At 33.5% G+C, this 21,464-nt stretch overlaps 1 protein-coding gene across 2 annotated transcripts in view; it reads right to left on the reverse strand.

The window, feature by feature from the left end:
* The window catches only part of LRP12 (LDL receptor related protein 12), a 71,725-nt gene that overhangs the window by 10,162 nt on the left and 40,099 nt on the right, over positions 1-21,464 (reverse strand). For both annotated transcript variants that reach the window (XM_025450391.3, XM_025450389.3), the window contains 2 exons: positions 10,328-10,463; positions 1,569-1,771 (listed from right to left, as the gene is read on the reverse strand). In XM_025450391.3, the coding sequence (XP_025306176.1) occupies positions 1,569-1,771; positions 10,328-10,463 (339 nt within the window). The remainder of the gene's footprint in view (positions 1-1,568; positions 1,772-10,327; positions 10,464-21,464) is intronic.

Here is a 21,464-nt window from a genome sequence, read left to right on the forward strand (position 1 = left end):
ATACAGGCAGAGGTAGAAGCAGGCTCCCCACAGGGACCCCGATGCAGGACACGATCTGGGATCCCAGGACCATGCCCTGAGCCTAAGTCAGACAACCATCCACTGAGCCACCCAGGTGTCCCAACTAATGGGAATTTAAATAAAAACTTGGGGGAAAAAAGGGAGGAGAACACTTCTGCTTTTGTAGAGAGCTATTTTACTGCAGAACATTTAATAATCTAAGATATACAAACCAACAGATTATACTGATTAAAAATTTAAAATTTTTATTGTATATACATCAGAGTGACATTGAAATAAAAAATTCACCCAATAATCACCTTTTCAAATTATTTTTTCATATTTTTCATCTTTTCTAGTTCTTGTTTATGTATATACAATATTTTGCTACTTGTGTCATACAGCATATGCTATTTTGTAATCCTATTATTCAGATCCAAATTTCCGCTAAAATTATAAGATTAACTTTATATACAGTTGATGTAATGAAATGTTGTGTAATAACACTCACATTTTATAATTCTACTGTTTCACACAAATGCAAAACACTGCATGTAACTGAGCTAAAGGTATAAATTTATTCATCAAAATAGTAGGGAAAAAAAACTTGAAATGCCTATAGAATTCCAATTATTGTAGTGTACCATCCTAAATATACACCAAAAATGAAGCAGGGGAAGAAAATCAAACATTAGATCCTATGGTCCTCAAAAACTAACAATGTTTAGGACAATACTTCTCCATTAACAATTTATTTATTGGTAAATAGGGAACAAAAAATGTGCTTCAGAAGCTAAGTATTACAAAGACTTTTTTAAAAATAGTTTTATTTATTTATTTAAAAGATTTTATTTATTTATTCATGAGAGACACAGAGAGAAGGCAGAGACACAGGCAGAGGGAGAAGCAGGCTCCTCCCAGGGAGCCTGATGTGGGACTCAATCCCAGAACTATGGGATCACACCCTGAGCCGAAGGCAGATGCTCAACCCCTGAGCCAATCAGGCGTCCCTTACAAAGACTATTTTTAAGAGAGAAGAAAAAGCATATTTTCTGAAAGACAAGTACAAATTTTAGAAGACGTAAAATGATTTTTGGCAAAACGTATATATGATTCTAATAATCTGACTTATTCACATATCTATGATCTGGTCACACTTTTTGAAAGAAAAGATTCAGAATAATAAAAGAAGACTTCTGATACTAGAAACCATGAAGATGAAATGGAATATGTCTTTTCTGTGAAGCTGTAAAGACCATGGTAATTCAGACACAAAAATACATTCTGAACTAATTTTCAGGGTATCAGAAAACCCTTGAGGGAAAAATAAGTTACTTTTAAAATAAAGGTATTTAAATATTTAAAAAGAAAGCTGACCTTAGTTTATAAAAATAATCATTTTATTAGAATATACAAAACACCTTTTTGAGATTGTGCTCTAGGGCACCTGAACCTTCTTCAGTCTCAATTGCCAATTAAATGGATACTGTTTTAGAAGACTAGCCAAAGTGACTTGGTACTTAATACAACACAATTCTGTTACCTTTCTCCTTTTTAAAAAAACATACCTGAAAAATACGCCAGTCTGAAACCCTTTCTAGAGATACTGTCATCAGAATGGAACCTGATCCAGACATGATCTTGTGAAGAAATATATGGTGGTGGAACTGTTGAACCACAAGCTCTGTAACTTTCAATATTCTTGTATGTTTCTATCGTCAACCAGTCCAAACTGCATCTTCTGGACCCTTGAATATCAAAATCCTGAAAACTAGAAATAAAAAGTCAGAAAACGCTATTAATAAGGGTAAATTTGGAAAAAAAAACTGCATAATAATACAATATAACTGAGGACTTTATTATAAGCCTCCATATTTGCTGATTCTCCTGTGTTTTCCAGGAGATACAATCAGGTCATCAGCAAACAACACTGTTTCTATGTCCCTGATGTTTATATCTCTTTCCTAGACTCTCATATAATACTTCTTCATAAGTAATACCAGATTTTAAAATAATTCTAATAAAATCCCCAGTCAATATCTGGCACCTTGTGTCCTTTTCTTCTGTTTGTGTTTAGGAAAAATCACTTCTAATTCAGAATATCCTAACTGTCCTGTATTTGAACCAGAGACACCACTCCATAATCTGATAAACTAAAGTACACACAGAGAAAGTCAGCCTTCTCTTAGATTAGACTGGTTCATCTGCTTGCTTAGTGAAAGGTTACAGCTTACATTTTCAGAAGAGCAAACAGCACAACTCTGAGCAAAGTAAAAATGAACACTCTTTATCAGTGAAAAATCCCTAGGTTGGGGAATCCTTTTTTTTTTTTTTTTTACATAAGTTATGTTATCGTCAAACATTACCTTGTAGTTCACAAAATATGGGTCTCATACACAGCAAAAAAAGTCAAAAGCACATATAAAATTAGCTACTGCTATGAAAAAAGAGAAACTAAAATATTATTTTCCAGTATCATGTCTCTACCAAGAAGGGAATATCTGACTTTATCTCCTTGCCTCTGCCTTAAACTGTGATAATGAAATTAATTATCCAAGAATTTTTTTTTATCCAAGAATTTTTACATCAGGTTATTTCCCCTGTAAATACTCTGAGTTAACTACAACAAAGAATGACAAATAATTTGATTGTTTCCAGTTCCCCACTATTATGAACAATGCTTTAAGGAATCCTCATACATGTATCTCTACATGTGCAAATACTTCTCTAGAACAAATTTTTCTAGAAGTAGAATTGCTAGGTCAGAAGACAAAATTCCACTTGAAATATGACAGACACTGACAGAAATATTTATATCAACTCATTTTTTAAAATAAATTTATTTTTTATTGGTGTTCAATTTACCAACATACAGAATAACACCCAGTGCTTATCCCGTCAAGTGCCCCCCTCAGTGCCCGTCACCCATTCACCCCCACCTCCCCTCCCCTTCCACCGCCCCTAGTTTGTTTCCCAGAACCAACTCATTTTCAATGAGTTTTATAAAAGTATCTTATACTCCATGACCTTGGCAAATTGGGATAGTCAGTTTTTTAAAAAACTGTTGCATTTTGCATTTCCTTATTTACTGAAATTGAAATACCTTTTCCTATGTTTATTATTTCTTTTCCTATGAATTGCTTTGTTATATCATCCTTCATCCAACAGAAATTTTTCTTACTTAAAAATCCTCTATGTAGTATAAACATTTATCTATTTGGCGGCATGTCCATATGTAAGATATATGTATAGATAGCCACACCCACATTCTCTTCAGTAGCTGGTGATGTCGGTCCTCTCAACCTTAGCCATTAGTTAGTTGGTGTGAACTGACATCTCTCAATGTGGTTTTATGTGCATTTCCCTGAAGACTAACAATGCTGAATATCTTTTCATGTGCTTACTGGCCATCCTCATGTCTTCTGTGAAATGTCTGCTCAAGTCTTTTGCCCATTTAAAAAAAATTGGGTTTTTTTTTTTTTTGAGTTATAAAAATTAATTTTATATTCTGGATGCAAATCTTCTGTTATATATATATGCTAATATTTTCTTCTAGTTTATATGGACTGCCTTTTCATTTTCTTCATGGTATGTTCTAATGAGCAGAGGTTTTTAATTTTAGTTTTGATGAAGCCTAATTTATTTTTCCCTTTATGTTTAGTGCATTTAGTGTCCTCTCTAAAATACCTTTGCCTACACCAAGATACTAAACAATGTTTTCTTCCAGTATTTTCGAGTTTTAGATTTTACATTCATATCTAGGATTTATCTTGAATTAGTTTTTGTGTGTTCTCAGGGACAGGTCAAGATTCTTACACTTACTTTGTTTTATCAAGCATGGAACATTTAGTCTGGTCATCCTGCACTTGTGGAGGTTTTGTTTAGCTTTGTCCTGAGTCTTAGGTGAATTCCTAATTTTAGGACATTGTCTTTACTTATAATGTATGACATTTCTGTGACTTCAATAAAATCCCAAGGTATTTACCAAATTCCTCAAACTCAGCAGGTTTCAACTCCAAACTCTGCCTCAGCTTTGGTGCACAGCCACTGAAATCTGGGGCAGCTTTTTCTACCAAGTTCCTTAGTGTCTCTTAGGCATGCACAGTTCAGAAAAGAGCAAAGAATTTGAGAATAATTTATATGCATAAGTAAGGGCTTCCTACACTGGGGCTCTCTCCGTTCTAGGATTTGTCTTTTTAATTTCCAGCTACTCTGACAGCCTCAAGTCCACCCTGCAATATACCACCTCAAGCCCATAAGACTGTGGCGGCCTATTTGAGTTCTAGCTACTGCATTCTGCATCGGGAGCTAAGAGGAAGCAAACATATCTCATCAATGTGGATTCCTTCTTTTTCTTTTTTAATATTTTATTTATTTATTCATGAGAGATACAGAGAAAGAGAAAGAGAGAGGCAGAGACACAGGCAGAGGGAGAAGCAGACTCCATGCAGGGAGCCTGACATGGGACTCGATCCCGAATCTCCAGGATCAGACCCTGGGCTGAAGGCAGAGCTAAACTGCTAAGCCACCCGGGCTGCCTGGATTCCTTCTTTCAAGAGTTTAATTTCCTCCAGTTTCTGCCAGCTTCTGATTAGTCTCCAGTACCTTTGAGTAGTCATTTAAAAACTTATATCCAAATTGGTAATTGTTTATGGGAGGGCTAGTCAGATTCAAGCTAAGGAATCCCTTTAACACACTTTTATCCACTAAAATATTTAAGATTGAGGGAAGCAGGATCCTTGTCCAGAACAAAAGAAATAATCAATATCTATTCATGTATACAGTCTTGGATTTGGTTTGCTAATATTTCATTTAGGATTGTTAAAATATATTTCAAAGTAAAATTAGTTTTCAGGTTTCCTTTTTTTATGGGTTATAGTAGTTTATGTAACAAAGACACTGTTCACATACCAATGCCCTGTGCCTGTTTAGAATACAGATCTAGAGTAGAAATTTTTAATTTCTTCATGTTTTTCATTTTAATCAGCTTTCCCTAAACTTTTTTTGAGTCACTTTTTGATAATTTAAATTTTAATAGAAAATCATTTTATTTTGATAGTAAAATTTGTTATAAAGCTGCAAAAGTACTTTCTTACATTAAAATTTTTTTTTCATATCTGTGATCTTTATATATATGCTTGGATTTTCTATGGAGATAAGCACAGTATTGGCAAATGAGGAGGGTTTTATCTTTTCCTTCCCATTTTTCGTATCACTAATTTCTATTTATTGTCTTGTTTCATTGATTCAGAGTTCTACTATAAGCAGTGAAAGCATGCATCTACATCCTGGTCCTTGGTACTAAAATTTTTTAACCGATACCTTTTGTAAAACTACTTGGGTTTAGAACCTTCTTCTGATGTAGATTCAATTTCTTTAGTGAAGAATCAATTCTTGAATCAATTTTGATACTAAGCATTTTCTAGAAAATGATCCAATTCATCTAATTGTGTAACAGTGTTACCATAAACTAATCATAATATTCCTTTATGACTTTAAAAATCTTTATTATTATATTTTTAATTCTAGACATTTTTGTTCATTCTTAGTAGTACCTTTTCTTTTTTCTTCAGTCTTGTCTTGAGATTTGTCTATTTTCCCAAGGTTTTCAGAAGGCCAGTTTTTTTTTTGTTTTATTGAATCTTACTATTTATTCTTTCTATTTAATTATTTCCTGGCCTTATGTTACTACTTTTTCTACTTAAGATTTACCCTGTAGTTTTCTTTCAAAACTCTTGAGTAAATGCTGAGCTCATTTATTTCCCATCCTGCTTATTTTTAAGCTAATGCATTTAAGCCGTAATTTTTTCGCTAAGTACTCTATCAATGTGTTCTAACAGTTTTGTAATATTTTCAATATGGTTATTACCAAAATATTTTATGAATTCCACTGTGAATTCCAGCATTAATGCAGGAGTTATTTAGGAATATGCTTTCAAACAGGGATTTTGTTGTTATTTCCCCATTTTTTATTGTGTTTCTAATTTAACTGCATTGTGGTCACAGAATACAATCTGAATGATGTAAAATCTTAGAAATGGAACTCAGAATTCCTTTGTGGTTTAATACATAATCAATTTTTTGTAAATGTGCCATATGTTTTTGAAAACAATTTATATTCTCTATTCATTGAAATAAATATAAACATACACATATATAACGCATGTTCCTACTTGTTAATTTTTATCAAATCTATCTTTACTATTTTTCTGTTTAATCTATTGAATTCTGATTAAAGGTATGTTTATAAACTTTCACTAAATGGATCAGTCAATAATTCTCCATATTTTGCTGCTTTACGTGTATTTTAGGCTGTGTTACAAGGTAAGCAAAGTTTACCATGAATCTATCTTCTTAGTGGATTATTTCATTTGTTACTAATATTTTGTGTCTTAAACTCAATCCCATTAATGTTAATCTTCCTAATCTTCCTACACTAGCTTTCTCTTTATCAGTATTTCCAAAGCTTATCTTTTTCTATCACTCTTTTCTAAACTATGCTTGTTTTGTTTTAAGTATGTTCTTAGGAGCCCTTTATAGGAGGATCATACCAGTCAATAAACCAATAAACCTGATCAGTCTGTCTTTTAAAGGTTAAACGAATTTTTTATTGAGCAGCCTTTCTATTGTAGGTGATTTTTCATTTTCCTCCTTCCTTGTGTTCTTTTGTATTCATAGGTTTCTTTCTTTTTATTTTTTACAGTTTCTTTTACTTTACCACATACTCAAGATTGCTATTTTTTCAGTAGTTATCTTTAGATGTTGTAGTTCAAACACTAAAACATACTTTTGTTCTAATAAAGTCCAAGTAAGAGTATTAGGTGTTTCTATTCTCCTCTCAAATTCCCAGATTTGGTGGAAACATTTACAATCTTATTTTCACTAATCTCTAACTGAAATTTGGCACTTCACTTACGAATATAAACAAACCATGATAGTATTTACATTACCTGTCACCAGCAGAAATCACATATAATTACACATTTAAGTTGTAATAGATATCTAGAATAACTATTTACACTCAAAATTACATTGAGATTACAGTTGTTAGAACCATCACCTACTAATATGTTAATAAGCATATATTACTATATTACATACTTGTAAAAATATCTGATAGCTATACTTCAATATAATTGGTTCCCTTTGTAATAATATGTATTATGATTTGTGAGTTTAAAAACATTTTAGGAAGGGATCTATAGGTTTCACTAACTACCAAAGTGTTCACAGCATAAAAAAGGCTAAGGAAAAAAAACCCGGTCTACTTGTGATGAGCACTGGGTGAGGTACAGAACTGCTGAATCACTATACTGTACACCTGAAACTAATATAACACTGTATGTTAGGTATACTGGAATTAAAATAAATGAAAACTAATAAAGTTTATCATGTCTGGAGTAAATCTGTGTTTGGATTTTGTTGGCTGTTTTTGTTACTATTAATATTTTCCATACGTTCTGGAAATAAGGCTCATTCTGTAGAAGCTTTTCTGGTTCTCCCTCTCTCCTTCTAATTCACTGTCTTCTGTATTCCCGTCTGTGTTTCGTAGCCACTTCCACCTAGGTCTCCATTCCAGAATGGTCTTTACGTGGTGGTTCGGATGATTACAGATCCCTTCATGGAATCAGTAGGTAACCTAGTTATATTCCTATTTGTAAGGGTATGTCCTCCCACCTCTAAGCTCTCAGCCCCATACAAGTTCAGGTAGTGATCAGTGGTTAATGCAAATATTTTAGTCTTTTTATTTTTTAATTTTTTTTAAATTTTAATATTTTTATTTCAATTCAGTTAATATATAGTGTATTATTAGTTTCAGAGGTAGAATTGAGTGATTCATCAGTCTTATATAATATCCAGTACTCATTACATCATGTACCCTCCTTAATGTCTATCACCCAGTTACCCCATCCTCCCACCTCCCCTAAGTCTACTTTCTTGAGCAAAACACACTAACTCCAGTCCTTGGCTTTAAGCAGGGAATTAAAATCCAATCCTCTATATCCTCTTGATAAGACGGCTTTTGTTGATTTTGGTAAGTTTCAAGGGAGGAGAGTGAGGTAAAAATGCTCTCATGTTACCATCTTTAACCAGTTTCATAAAGGAGAGCTCTAAGTATTGCTCATATATTGTTTATATAATTTTAGTTTCCTTCTTTGATCTATATTTTAATTTGACTTTAAACTCAAGAATGAAGGTTTTTAACTTCTGTCTATTCTAGATAATCATATACTTTTTCTTTGACTTGTTAATATGGTAAATTTAAAATTTTCTAATAGTGACTCGCTTTTATGTCTAAATAAGCTGCATTTGATTATGGTATAATTTTTTTTGAACAATTTAAGATTATACCAATATTCACAAGTGAAACTTTGTGTGTGTGTGATCTTTTTAAAGTTTGGTATTAAATCACCATCTGATCTCATTAGGCTGTGTAAATCCAAATTCATTAACTTCTTCTGGAACTTAGGAAGTTTTCCTTTAGATGTATGACTTAAATCTAATTTTGTTCTCCATTTCAGTATTTTGCTTGGTTTTAGTGTTTCTCTGCAAAATCTCAAGGGTCCAATACATGTTCAGAATCAAATGGCAATATTCCATGTAGCCTCCTCCATGCTGGCAAGAATTGCCAAGTTTTATGGAATTGAGCTGGTAGGTGGCAAATTTGGGGGTGAGTTTTTAGGTTAAGAGATAAAAATCTCCAAAAACTCTAGCTTTATGTTGAAAGAAATCCAGTGTGTGGTATCCCTATGGTAAAAACGCTATTTTGTAAACATGTTTATACTTAGTCATATTCTATAAGTAACAGAAAATAGGCATACTGTCCCAGTTCCAACACTGGCACTGTTGCAGAAGGATAATCTTAATGGCACATGCTACCAGTTCATCAGGCAAGAGAATAACACTTCTCACAGACAACAGTTTCTACACAAGCTCAGCTCCAGAGTTCCAGAAGATGTGGCTTGGGGCAGAAAGGACCAGAGAAAAACAAACCAGTTGGTGGTCCCTGTTTTATGGCTTCCACAGAAGAAGGGGGATAGAACACAGTTGTGTTTCTCAAGAGACACTGGCTGTCTCATTAGTTATGGGATATAAATAAGGAAGATGGGTGAAATAGATAAAGGGGTTAAGAGGTACAAACTTCCAGTTGTAATATAGTAAGTCACAGAGATGAAAAGTACAGCATAGGGAATATAGTCAATATATTACAGTAACATTGTGTGGTGACAGATGGTGACATTATGGTGAGTACTGAATAATGTAGAGAACTGCTGATCAGTATGTCATACAGCTGAACTAATATAACATTATACATTAATCGTATTTCAAAAACCCCCACAGAAATAGGCTAAACTTAAAATCTTATTTTTAAAAAATGTAAGAACGGATTTGAGCCTATGACCTGCCAGGTCTCTTCTAAATCTGAAGTCCCATACTTCTTACTTATAAAAATGTTACCAATGAAAGAATGTTGAAGATGCCTTTGTGTTGTTACAGACACTGCCTCTGTGATAGGCATGACTTTCTAATTTGTGTTTCAGTTCCAACCATAGTTCTTTGTTGAGGCATAGTATTTTTTTTTTTTCCTCCCTTTCCGGAAAAATTTTTCTTCTAATAGCCTTGATATAATGTCCTTAGGCAAGCATTATCTAGTTCTACTGAATATTTTCTCTTTAATATCTTATTCCCATAATGCTTTTTTAGAATTTTAAATGTTTTTAAAATGAATCTTAATCTTATTTATATTTATTAGAATCTTAAACTTTTGTTTATTTCTCCTAGGAGTATCTTTCATTTTGTATCCTAGCATAAGTTCTTTTGTTTCAAAGTTATAAAAAAAGAGATTTTTCTAGACACATTATCAGCTTGTTTCAAGTTTTATATACATACATATACGTAGATAAACACTATAATCATGTTTTAGCTTGTTAAGATAGAGGACTCTACTAATGAGACTAAGGTTATGGGCTAGATCTCCAAATGGATTAGTGAGTTTTGTTTATTTGTCCCACAAAGATTACACTCTTGATCCTAACAGGCTATTGTGCAAATGTGCACCTTTTGTTAAAAGGTCGTCTAAAAGAATATGGATGGCTCAGTGGAAATCCATTACCACCATCAGAAAATATCCAAAACACCCACCCTTATAGTAGGGGAAGAATGGCTATTATTCCTACCCTTAATATGGTACTGGTAGCTATAGTTTATTACATTTTTAGAAAATTGTCTTTTTATGTAACTGCATGCTGAGTGATAATACTGGGAAACTGATTTTGTATTTTGTAATAAAATATTACATAGTAATTCAGAAAGGTATCAGAATTACCTTATAGTAATGATTTCCCCTGGATTTGCCCGTATGAACCAGCTGCAGTTGATTTTGGCAGGATATTCAGAAGGCCAGCCTGGGCTTGTGATTATACCACTTGGTGCTCGAATTTGTTCTGGAGTCTCTCCACAAGCTGGAAGAAGCCAAAGCAATCTTAGCTAATTATTATACTTTAAAACAAAGCAGTAAGTAAATCAGTGTTGATTAAAAAACAAACAAAAACAAACCCACACTGCAGACATCAAATCATATACAATAAAATACAGTATCATCAACCTTAAAGATCTTTTATTATTCTAGTAAGATATTTTATTTTCTTCCCTTTTGGTCAAATTATCTCATTCTAATTAAGTATACATTTTGGAGAGGCATGGAAGTTTTCCAACTGGACCCCTTTCAATAACAGTTTAAAGAGTCAGGATTAATTTACTAGGTTTAGCCATGGCTATTGATCAACTGATCCATCTATCTTTTTTTGAAACTCACCTTTTAAATTCATTTTCTTTATTTATTATAAACTATAAAGTTCCATGGTTACTAAACTACTGTGTTTAGATCCTTAAGAGTACCATTTTGGTTTTTGGATACTTTAAAATAGTCTTCTTAACAAAATAATTCAGGGAAGTATATACAAACACAATAGTAAGATGCTGGATTGTTAAGAAGTTAGTGGATGATTGGATAAAGACAGCAAAACATTATACTTCAAAATTACTGCAAAGTAGTTCTTTAACTTATTTTGTTCCTATTTTCAAATTTTATTACAGGGTGATAAATGATTCCTAAATTATTTTAAAAATAAAGGCTTGAAAAGGTGATTAAAATACCATTATGTTTAGATATCTGAATTTTATGAAGAAATACAGAACATGCTTAAACTACTACCAACACTTTTCTGGTTTATTCTCCTTGCACTACCTTGAACTCTCACACTGATACATACAGTGCACATCTGACCTATTCAGAAGTTAGCAGATAATGTGACAATTTATTCTCCCTCAATTTAAAAAATAGTCATTCGGCTACAAAAAAATACATGATGAATGTTTAAGCTTTCAAAAATTTAAAAACTTAGAACTTCTTACTTGATATAATTCAACATATTAGATTATTTGATTTTTAAAATAGCAGCAGATTAGATGCAGCAAATTAGAAGTGACGAGAGTAGCTACTATGGGTATAGAGACGGTTATTAGAAGTAATGGGGGGCAATTTTCAGAATAAAAAAAATTACATGCCTAACTAAACAAGCACATCTCAGAACTGTATAATACTGCCTATTTTCCAAAAAGAGAAGATTCTCTTTTCATAATAATTAGCAGTCATACCTAGCTAAAAGAGTTATTGAGAGAATACATGAATCCATGCAAGCAAAGTGCCTAGTGTAATATGTGGTCTGAACTTTGATGCTTTTTGAGTTCTGCTGTTTAAAAATTAGTTCACCCAATTTGTAGATAGGCAAGTATTCCTATTACGATTATAATTTGTAAAAATGGCCTTTATAACAGAGGTTACAGTCTATTCAATAAGGTTAGAATAATAAGTATATTATGCAATTTAAAATTTTTTTTATCTATAATGATCAAAATAAAGCAAGCTACATTGCTCAAAGAATCAATCTTCATTTCTGCAGAATAAACCATTTCCTGAAGAAAAAAATGTGATCTAGATTTTAAAAAAGTATACTTTACTGAAGAAAAAATGTTCATGTCTAAAATGGGTCTACCCTGGAATTAGGGGTACATTGCACCAAAGGGATCTTGTTTTCAATTACTTTTAGAAAATAGCCTCACAATACAGAATACAAGGATATAATATATCAAGAGCCTATTACACATATTACTGCACATCTTACTTCAACACTTAGAGTTGAAGCTTCCAATTTTTTTCTTGTTAAATTTCAATTTGAGTAAAATTTCCCTTACAAAATTTTTTTAAAAAAATTTTGATGAATGATAATTTAGAAAAGGATTGAATTTACCCTAATGTGAGCTTACTGACAATGAAGTGCCAGAGTTTTGCTTTTAACTTTGCTCTTATGAGTTATCATCATAATAATTAAAGAAAAAGATATCCTAAAGCACTTATAAGGACTTTTTTTTTTCTTCATTAGCTCTTGCCAAAGCATTTGGGAGTAGTATACTAAAACAAAACCAGGTAGGAATGAATAACTTAGAGCAAAGCAGACAATTTGTTAGCCTTTAAAAAATGGATAGAGCTGATATAGGAGAAAAGCTAGGAAGAATTTTACTAGGTTTTATTAGGTTTTGTTTTAAATTTCTCCCCCCTGAATACCTGAGAAACCCATAGGTGGTGCTCTTATACCAAAAACTAAGTATGTTATGTTCTGATAGGGATGGCTCAAAAAAAACTGTGAATACTTTACTTTCTGTATATACAACTGCCCAAGGATAAGATACACCACCCATAAATAAGAATGCATATTTTAAGATTTAGTATTTTACATTTCTAATTGAATAAGAGCTTTAAAAACAAAACTATAGTATCATGTTTCTCTCTTAATTGGTTATGAATACGTATTTTGACTTAATTTTGCACATTTGCAACATGACTGAGTTTGGCATTTTGTTTCAAATCCAGCTGGTGGCTTTTTATCAACACATTTTTTGCATGTACAATACATTGGGCATGTAGATAAATATACTCTAGAACAACCATTGCTTATTCCTTTCTCTAAGAAAGAATAAATTCAAATGCCAAGAGTAAGATTAACATTAGAAACCATTAAGAAAGTTTTCTGTCTCTTTTGGGTTAAGAATTTGCACATATATAGATCTACATATATACGTATGTTATGTACGTATCTATCTATATATATCTGTATCTGGGTAGATTTGGAATAGTAAGACCTAGATGCTATCTGTTCTAACTGCTATTCACTGGCTTTGTCATTGTATAAACTACTAAACCTCTTTGGGTCTTGGTTTCCTTATGTGCTAAAATAATAAGTTGCTACCCTAAAGTCTATTTCAGCCCTAAATCACACCCACCCCCATCTACCATCATCATGATATATTTCTACTGCATTTCTGATGGCTCATCAGGATATACTCATAAATTTTTCCTTATTTTCTCACTTTTCATTTTTTCTTTGGCCTATTGAAACCAGACTTCCAATTCTTAACTCCATAAAAATCTTGCTAGCAGGCAAGAGCATCAATGACCTCACTGCTGAATCCCAGGGATGCTCAATCTCCATCCTAGTTGATCTCTCTGGAGTATCTCAGAGTGATTTGTTTTTTCTTGATACCATATACTACCTTGACTTTGCTGACATCATTTCTTCTTGCTCTCCTATCTGTGACCATTCTATGTTAGTTCTCTAGCTCTAGATCATCCTCTTCAGCTAGCTTCTGGCAGGCTGGTGTTTGCAGATCATTCCCATTCTACTCTCCTCACTCTCTATGAAAGGTCTCATTCCCCCCTACAATTTCAGCTATAATCTATATAGTTCATGGGTTTAAGATCTTTAATCCAGAGATTTTTTTTTGTAGTCAAATGCCCACTGGACATTCTAACCTCAAATTCAACATGATCAGAACAGTGTATTTCCCAAATCTTTCTTTATCCTATATTCTAAATCTTTGTTGTCTTAGGCATCAGCTGGTTAAAGGAATAGTCACCTAATTCAAATAAAAAGGAAATTTAGTTTAATATTACAGGTGATTTCAAGGATTTCCAAGCATAGGAAATAAATCAGGACTTAACATAGACTAAAACCAGAAATTTCCAAATACTGAAACTGCCTTTATCACCACTTAGGCCTGCTTTGTCTCCCAACATCTACCCCAATTTTCCAAAAGATTTTCTCAGAGTCCTCTATTTTTTTTAAAGATTTTATTTATTCATTTGAGACACAGAGCTACCAAGAGAGAGAAAGATATGAGCAGGGGGAGGGGCAGAAGGAGAGGGAGAAGCAGACTCTTCCCTGAGCAGGGAGCTTGATGTGGGATTGGATCCCAGGACCCTGGGATTATGACCTGAGCTGAAGGCAGATGCTTAACCATCTGAGCCACTCAGGTGCCCCTCTGAGTTTATTATTTCAGTGTCTTCTAATGATTCCCCATTTCTAACTCATAGTAACCCTTCAGCTCAAATATCTACCATCACCTGTAATTTTGTTTTTCTTAGTTTATTTTATTTCTATTAGCATTATTCATTTTATATCTTTTTATATGAAAGATTTGGTTAAGTGTTTGACTCTTGGTTTCAGCTCAGGTCATGATCTCAGGGTTGTGAAACAGAGCCCCACGTTGGACTCCACCCTCAGCAGGGAATTGGCTTGAGGTTCTCTCTCTCTACCCTTTCATCCCTCCCCCCAGTTCACATGTGCATGCTCTATTTTTTTTTTTTTTTGGCTCTCTCTAAAATACATAAATAAATCTTAAAAAGTAAAAAAGTAAAATATTTTTTAAAAATTTTAAGTAATCTCTACACCCAATTTGGGGCTTGAATTTACAATCCTGAAATCGAGAGTGGCATGCTTTACTGACTGGGTCAGTCAGGTGCCTGAATTACACTTTTTATTTTTGATTAAATTGTTCTCCATTAGAAGTAAATGTCTTCAAGGAGTAAATATGAAGCCCAGAGGATATGGATGCAAAGTCTGGACTGATTTTAGGTATAAATGTCGGGGTATTTGACTGCATTAGCATTTGGATTGCTACTTTGTCAGGGCTATCCTTAACAAAGCTACATAGTTGTAAGTGATCTGTACCAATACTACTTTTCTCATAAGCCCTGTTAGTTTAGTGTTTAATTTTGTAGAATGTGAGATTTTCCAGAAGTGATTGTATTTGTGTTTCTTCATTTTGCTTAATAGATCTCTTAACAACCAGTATCAACTTCTGGTTCTTAGAATACAACATTTACAAAAAACATATACACGTAATTTACTCTGGTCAGTATCTTTAGGTATAAACAAGCATTCAGGCATTTTGGATGATGATAATTCACTATCTCTACTTTTGATAAATGAAACAGAAACTGCCTAAAGGGTTTCAAATGTTCATTCAAAAGACAGTAACTTTCCAATTGGACAGCATCTTCTCCTTATGATTATGTAGTAAATAGGTTATCTGATTAGCTCTAAAAAGCCTATTTAATTCATAGTGGTCCTAAGAGGGCAACTGGAATGAAAAAAAAAATGAAAGAAAATGGCATTTTTATAATGCTAGTGGTTAAGTTATACTCAAAGGCTAAACTAAATATATACACTATTTAACTTATCCGGTTATCAATTGAGAAAGGGAGAATTAACTGAGGAATGAAGAGGTAGAGATTCTCTGATGGTGTTCTCAATAAGATTTGGTATTAGTTTTCAGCTGGAAAATACTAAGATCTCACTGCACAGTTTAGAAAATGGCAAAACTGAAATACTCAAGACTTCTTCATGTTTAACCTGATACTATTTCAATACTCTCAAAGAAAAGCAAAGAACTATGGTTTTAAGCAAGATTAATGCACCATAGTGATCAAATTTAAAGAAATCATTTCAAAATTAGGAAGTGTTAAAAAAACCTCTATTTTATAGGAAACATGGCAGAGGAGAGGAGAGGATGACTCCAACATAATGTCAAAGGAAATGCCCTTCAATTTGAGATTTCACGGTTTTAAAGCCTAAGAAAAAAGAGGCAGGCAAGGAAATGTATGATTAGAGCTGAACTACCTGTAAAGGAAACAAAAATGACAATTTCCTGTTCTACAGATGAAGAACTGCGTTTCTTTTCAAAGCTGACAAGAGTTGACACTTTACAACTTCAAGTAGTTGAGACTACAAGTGACATGGAATCTTTGTGCTTTGGTTTTAGTAAACCACAAAACTGAGATGCAAATAAAAATCAACTATGCTTTACTGACCACTGAAGTACATAAAATACATATGGAAGGCACACAAGAAGAGCATTTAGAGAATTCATGTTCTCATGGAAATTGCAGTTTTGTAAGAACAAGATATGCTTATTCACTTAATCCAAGAAACATATAAACAGTTTAGAGAACATACAAAACAATATAGTCCTGAATAATATAATGCACTTTAATTTTAATGCATGACACAGGCATATGGCATTATTAAACAGACACAAAGAGACCCACACATACAAAAACACCCCTGCCATATGTAAGTATAGCACAGCGAGGGCTTACTTGACTATATTAACATAGCATTTCTTTCACAAAACAGAAGTAGGCAGTCATAGTAAAGAAAGAACACATTCCAAATCAGAAAAATTTAATGACCCAATTCCGTAGACACTAGTCAAGCCAAGGTAGGCTTCTATGAAAAGAAGTAATGTGATGCAAAGAAAGAAACTGGTGAGGCACAGAGGTCAGCTAAGAAGCAAATACAGAAGCTCCTCTAACCTGTAAAATTTTACTTCACAGAAATTTCACTAACAAGAAGAATAATATGTTCAGTCTGTTTATAAGCAAAAGATAGCATTTATAATCAGCGGTGGTCACTATCATTTGGCTGTCTCACTTTTCAGAATATGGTGTTTTTATAAATATTAACTCCATTATGGCTGATAATACAAAAGCAATTCCAAATGCTGAAATCACTATTGAGAAGAATTTAATTCCAATGGAAATGGATGTTATTAAAAAAATGCCATCTCCTAGATAAAGAAGCAGTAAGCAAAGGGGACTACGGAATGGCCACAGAGGATGTGAGAAAGAAGATTCTTAAGGCTGACGAGGAAATCACACGACACATGGAAAAAGACTGTGCCTGTGCGAGCAATACCAGGCGTTGAGACATGGAAAATTAGGATATGCAGACAGATGATTAGCATGAAAACCAGACACCTACTGGTCCAGTTAATTTAGGAGAAGGGCAGCAGTTTGAAATTTAAAGGTTAAGTATGATAACACAAGGCTAAAGATTAGATTCCTATTCCAAGTCAGAGGTTTATGGTTCATGAGTTGAAGGCCTGTGCATATAATCAAAGTGAAGAGTGTGTGATCAGGCCTGTGGATCCCATGACTAATGATAATGTTGCTGTCAGGTACTTCCCTTTAAAAAAAAATTATTTTAGAGAGATGGAGGGAGGGGCAAAAGGAGGGAGGGAGAGAATCTCAAGCTGACTCCTTGCTGAGTACAGAGCCCAACATGGGGCTCAATCTCATAACCCTGAGGTCATGACCTGAACTGAAATCAAGAGTTGGATGCTCACCCTACCTGAGCCACCCAGGCGCTTCTCAGGCACTTCCTTTTAACTCTTAGCGTTATTTAATTCTTAGTACTATAATTCTCTTCTTCTTATTCTGATTTAACAGACAATAAAAAAATGGAGGCACAGAGAAATCAATTTTCCTAAGACCACAAAAAAGCTAGTAGGTGTCACAACAGGGATACAAACCCAGGCAATAGGCTTCGGAGGCTGCACTCCTAACCAATATGACACACTACTGACCTATGAAGCTCCCTATGACACTTGGAATAATTATCAGGAAGATAGAGGGAGCTGCCTCAACAGAATTTCAGTAAAGATAAAAAGTAATCTATTTTGGAAAAAAGTTCTCTTGGTCCTGTATAAACAAATACTTACTTATAGGTAAGACATTTAGGGCATGGGGTAGAATGGCAGCGTAAGTGTAGTGAAGGCTTATGGAGATGTTTCAAAAGAAAGCAAAACAGAGAAGGGGGAAAGGAGGGAAGACTAGGGGACTAACAGAAGATGATAGTATTCTTAATGTCTATGGGCCATTGAGAATACCGGGTAAGTTATCAAGTAAGCATTAGAATCTGCAGATGAACAAAGCGCAAGAATGGCCCTTTGTCAGACTGTCCTATAGGACATAGCTAAACCCTGACAACCTCCACAGGAGACGAAACAAACCCATCATTACGAAGAAACGACTTCAGTTTGAAAGTTCTCTTCTTGGAACTTTACTAGGTTTGTTGCCCATCCCAGTGTTTTGACTTCTTTGACCTTTCGTTGCCCAGACTCCTTGAATACCCAGTATGTGAGCTGAGCTCTCACACAGTATAAATGTCAGAATAGTCAACACACTGAAGGTGGACAGAACTGGAAAGAGACAGACACTGGACATGGGGAGTATTCCCTTAGATGCACTCCACATTTCACTCCAATTTTTTCAGCAAAGTCAGAAAACTGAACTTCCTCTTTTTAAAAAAATATTTTATTTATTTATTCATGAGAGATAGACAGAGAGAGAGAGGCAGAGACACAGGCAGAGGGAGGAACAGGCTCCATGCAGGAAGCCTGACGCGGGACTTGATCCCAGGTCTCCAGGATCATACCCTGGGCTGAAGGCACTAAACTGCTGAGCCACCCGGGCTGCCCTGAACTTCCTCTTTTATGGAAACAATTACTAGCACTATAACAACAATATTTACTAGTCTAAGATGGGAAGGTTTTTAATTGTCATTTAAAAAATAAGAATCAGCACAAGCAAAAAAAATATATTAATCTATCACTCCCACTCAGGACTCTCATTATTTTCAAACCTAGTACTAGAAATCACACATTTCTATTTTGAGCAAGAAATCCTACATCCAGCTGCTTATAATTAAATGAATACTCCTTTGCATTAGCACAGATACTTAAGAATGAATGTAGGAAAAAAAAAAAAGAAGAATGAATGCAGCAATATATTTATTCCTATTATTTTAAACAATGTTTTTTGAGGACCAAAGTATTTCATGTGGTCTTTAGTTCTAATCAAGACAGGTAACTCTTTAGTTTCTTAAAGGTCACTAATGTTCAGAACAAACAAACATAATGATCCAAAGCTACATGGCAGTAAAATAAAATGTATTTTTTAAAAAGTCAAAAGAGGCACAAAATATAGGAAAAGGAGGAAAAACAGAAAAAAAAAAAAAAAAAGCCATACGGTTTTTTCCAGTTCCAAAAGGGTCATAGCACAATATGAGTAAGATAAGGAGAGTAACCTTAAAAGAACCATCCAAGCAGCTTTATCCTAAAATTTCTAAGTTGTAAGAGTAATTTTGAATTTTGCCAGCAAAGCATAAGATAAGGTAAATAGAGAAGATTCAACCTTTTATACCTTTTTTTAAGGGCATAAAAGGGCAATTTTTTCCTGTAAGGACATAAAAACTATTGATATGGTACCTATATTTTCCAATTTAAGTACTACAGAAGACTAAAATGCTAAGCAAGCTACTACTTCTATTTCTTGAATAGGAAAAAAAATAATTTTGAAGCTTACTGTGCAATTCTTGCTAGAAAAATAGATGAGGTAAAGCAGAAATCAGCATCTGAGCAAACATAAATTGGCCTTGATGCTCATGATTTTCTAAGCCATCTTTATCAGTTTTGACATAGTTTTTTAGTATACTCACGTCTTTTTTTATAGGGTGTTTTAGTCTTAGTAAACTGTTAAGAGTGATACCCAGAAATAAATATACGATCCAGAATGTGTTTAGAAGAGGAGTAAAGAAGCATTTCCAGGGGTGCCTGGGTGGCTCAGTCAGTTAAACATCTGCCTTTGGATTGGGTCATGATCCCAGGATTCTGGGATCCTGCTCAGGCTCAGCAGGGAGCCTGTCTCTCCCTTTCCTTTTGAGCCTCCTCCTCACTCATGCTCACACACACTCTCTCAAATAAATAAGTAAAATCTTGAAAAAGAAGAAGAAAAAGAAGAAGAAGAAGAAGAAGAAGAACTACTACTACTACTACTACTACTACTACTACTACTACTACTACTTTCATCTACTTTGTTCTGGATACTGTATTTCCAGTACTATAGCTTAAGATCAAATCAGCTTTAACTGACATGGAGCTATTAATCAACTGAAATTCAAAGTCCACTCTGCTCATCTGCCAAGTGACTGGCTTTTGCATAACAGCTGCATGGTACACCCAATTCAAATTCAGGCTTTAGCAAAAGCACAAATAATTAACATGCTATCATACTTTGAAAAATTATTCTCAAAGTAGAAAAAGAATTATTCTTTTTACAGTTACAGAGTAAAAAAGTTACAGAGTAAAAAAGAAAATGTCAAATGTTTGACTGCAATGTGTTAATACCTTCACTGGATCTGGCCCACTCACCCCAGTGGGTGAGATTCGCTTCCACCATCTAAGCATCACACACTTCTGTCATGTTACAAACTGTTCTGTTGATGGTCTTGGTGTTTACACTTCCTGTTCTGATGCTGAATTTATGCACTGCTTCTTATAATAATGTTATATAAAATTATACTATAAAATATGCAATTTTGCAATTAAAGACTTTATAATACATGAAATATGATTATGATTATATAATATAGAACTATGCTTCACATAAAATATATTAGTGTATGATAAAACACTGTAATATTTAATTATATACTATGCAATGCTACATACAAAAGTACAATACATAAAATTATAATACTACCATTACTTAGTTTCAAAGAGTGCTCTACTCCAGAAGCTTAAGCATCTCATAAACTCTCTGAATACAGGCGATGCCTTTAAAAATTAATAGTATCCTAAAACATGTATTACTTTTTAAAAAATGTACTCTGTCTTGTATTCTCTATTCACTTTATTCATTTGAGGGAGAGTTTCTTGGCTTTACATTATGTTCTATTTTTTTATATTCTGAAATCCTAAAAATCCTAATGGGTTCAAAATCACCTAAAGTATAATAAACTTTCTTCCCTTTCTTCATTTAAAACATGGGTAAAAGATACACTATATAATATTGGTCAAAAGAACTGGTGAAATTCTTATTAGTAAATTTAGTAGGAAGTCTAGTATTTGAATAATTGAAAATATTAAAATCACATAGGAAAGGTACAAAGGACCACTCATACCTGCTTTATTCATGCAACTTCTCTATATTTAAAAAATAATTGAAAACTGCTATCAAATAATTATAGTTTAGGTTTTATTTTCTTTGAAAAGATCTGAAAATTCTAGGAAAACAGAAGTGTTTTCAGACTGGATGATCTTCCAGGGAAACTTGAATACGACATTATAGTATTTAAGCCTAAAACAGTAGCTAAAAACAAAAGCCACTTTACTATAGTGCTCTACACTAATGCAAAATATTACTAATTAATTTGTAAGCAAAATAATTGCAATTTAGAAAATAACATCCTAATTAAAAAGGCCACAATTAATAACTATTTGTT

This window comes from Canis lupus, chromosome 13 (genome assembly GCF_003254725.2).
Source record: "Canis lupus dingo isolate Sandy chromosome 13, ASM325472v2, whole genome shotgun sequence".
In the NCBI taxonomy this organism is placed as follows: domain Eukaryota; kingdom Metazoa; phylum Chordata; class Mammalia; order Carnivora; family Canidae; genus Canis; species Canis lupus.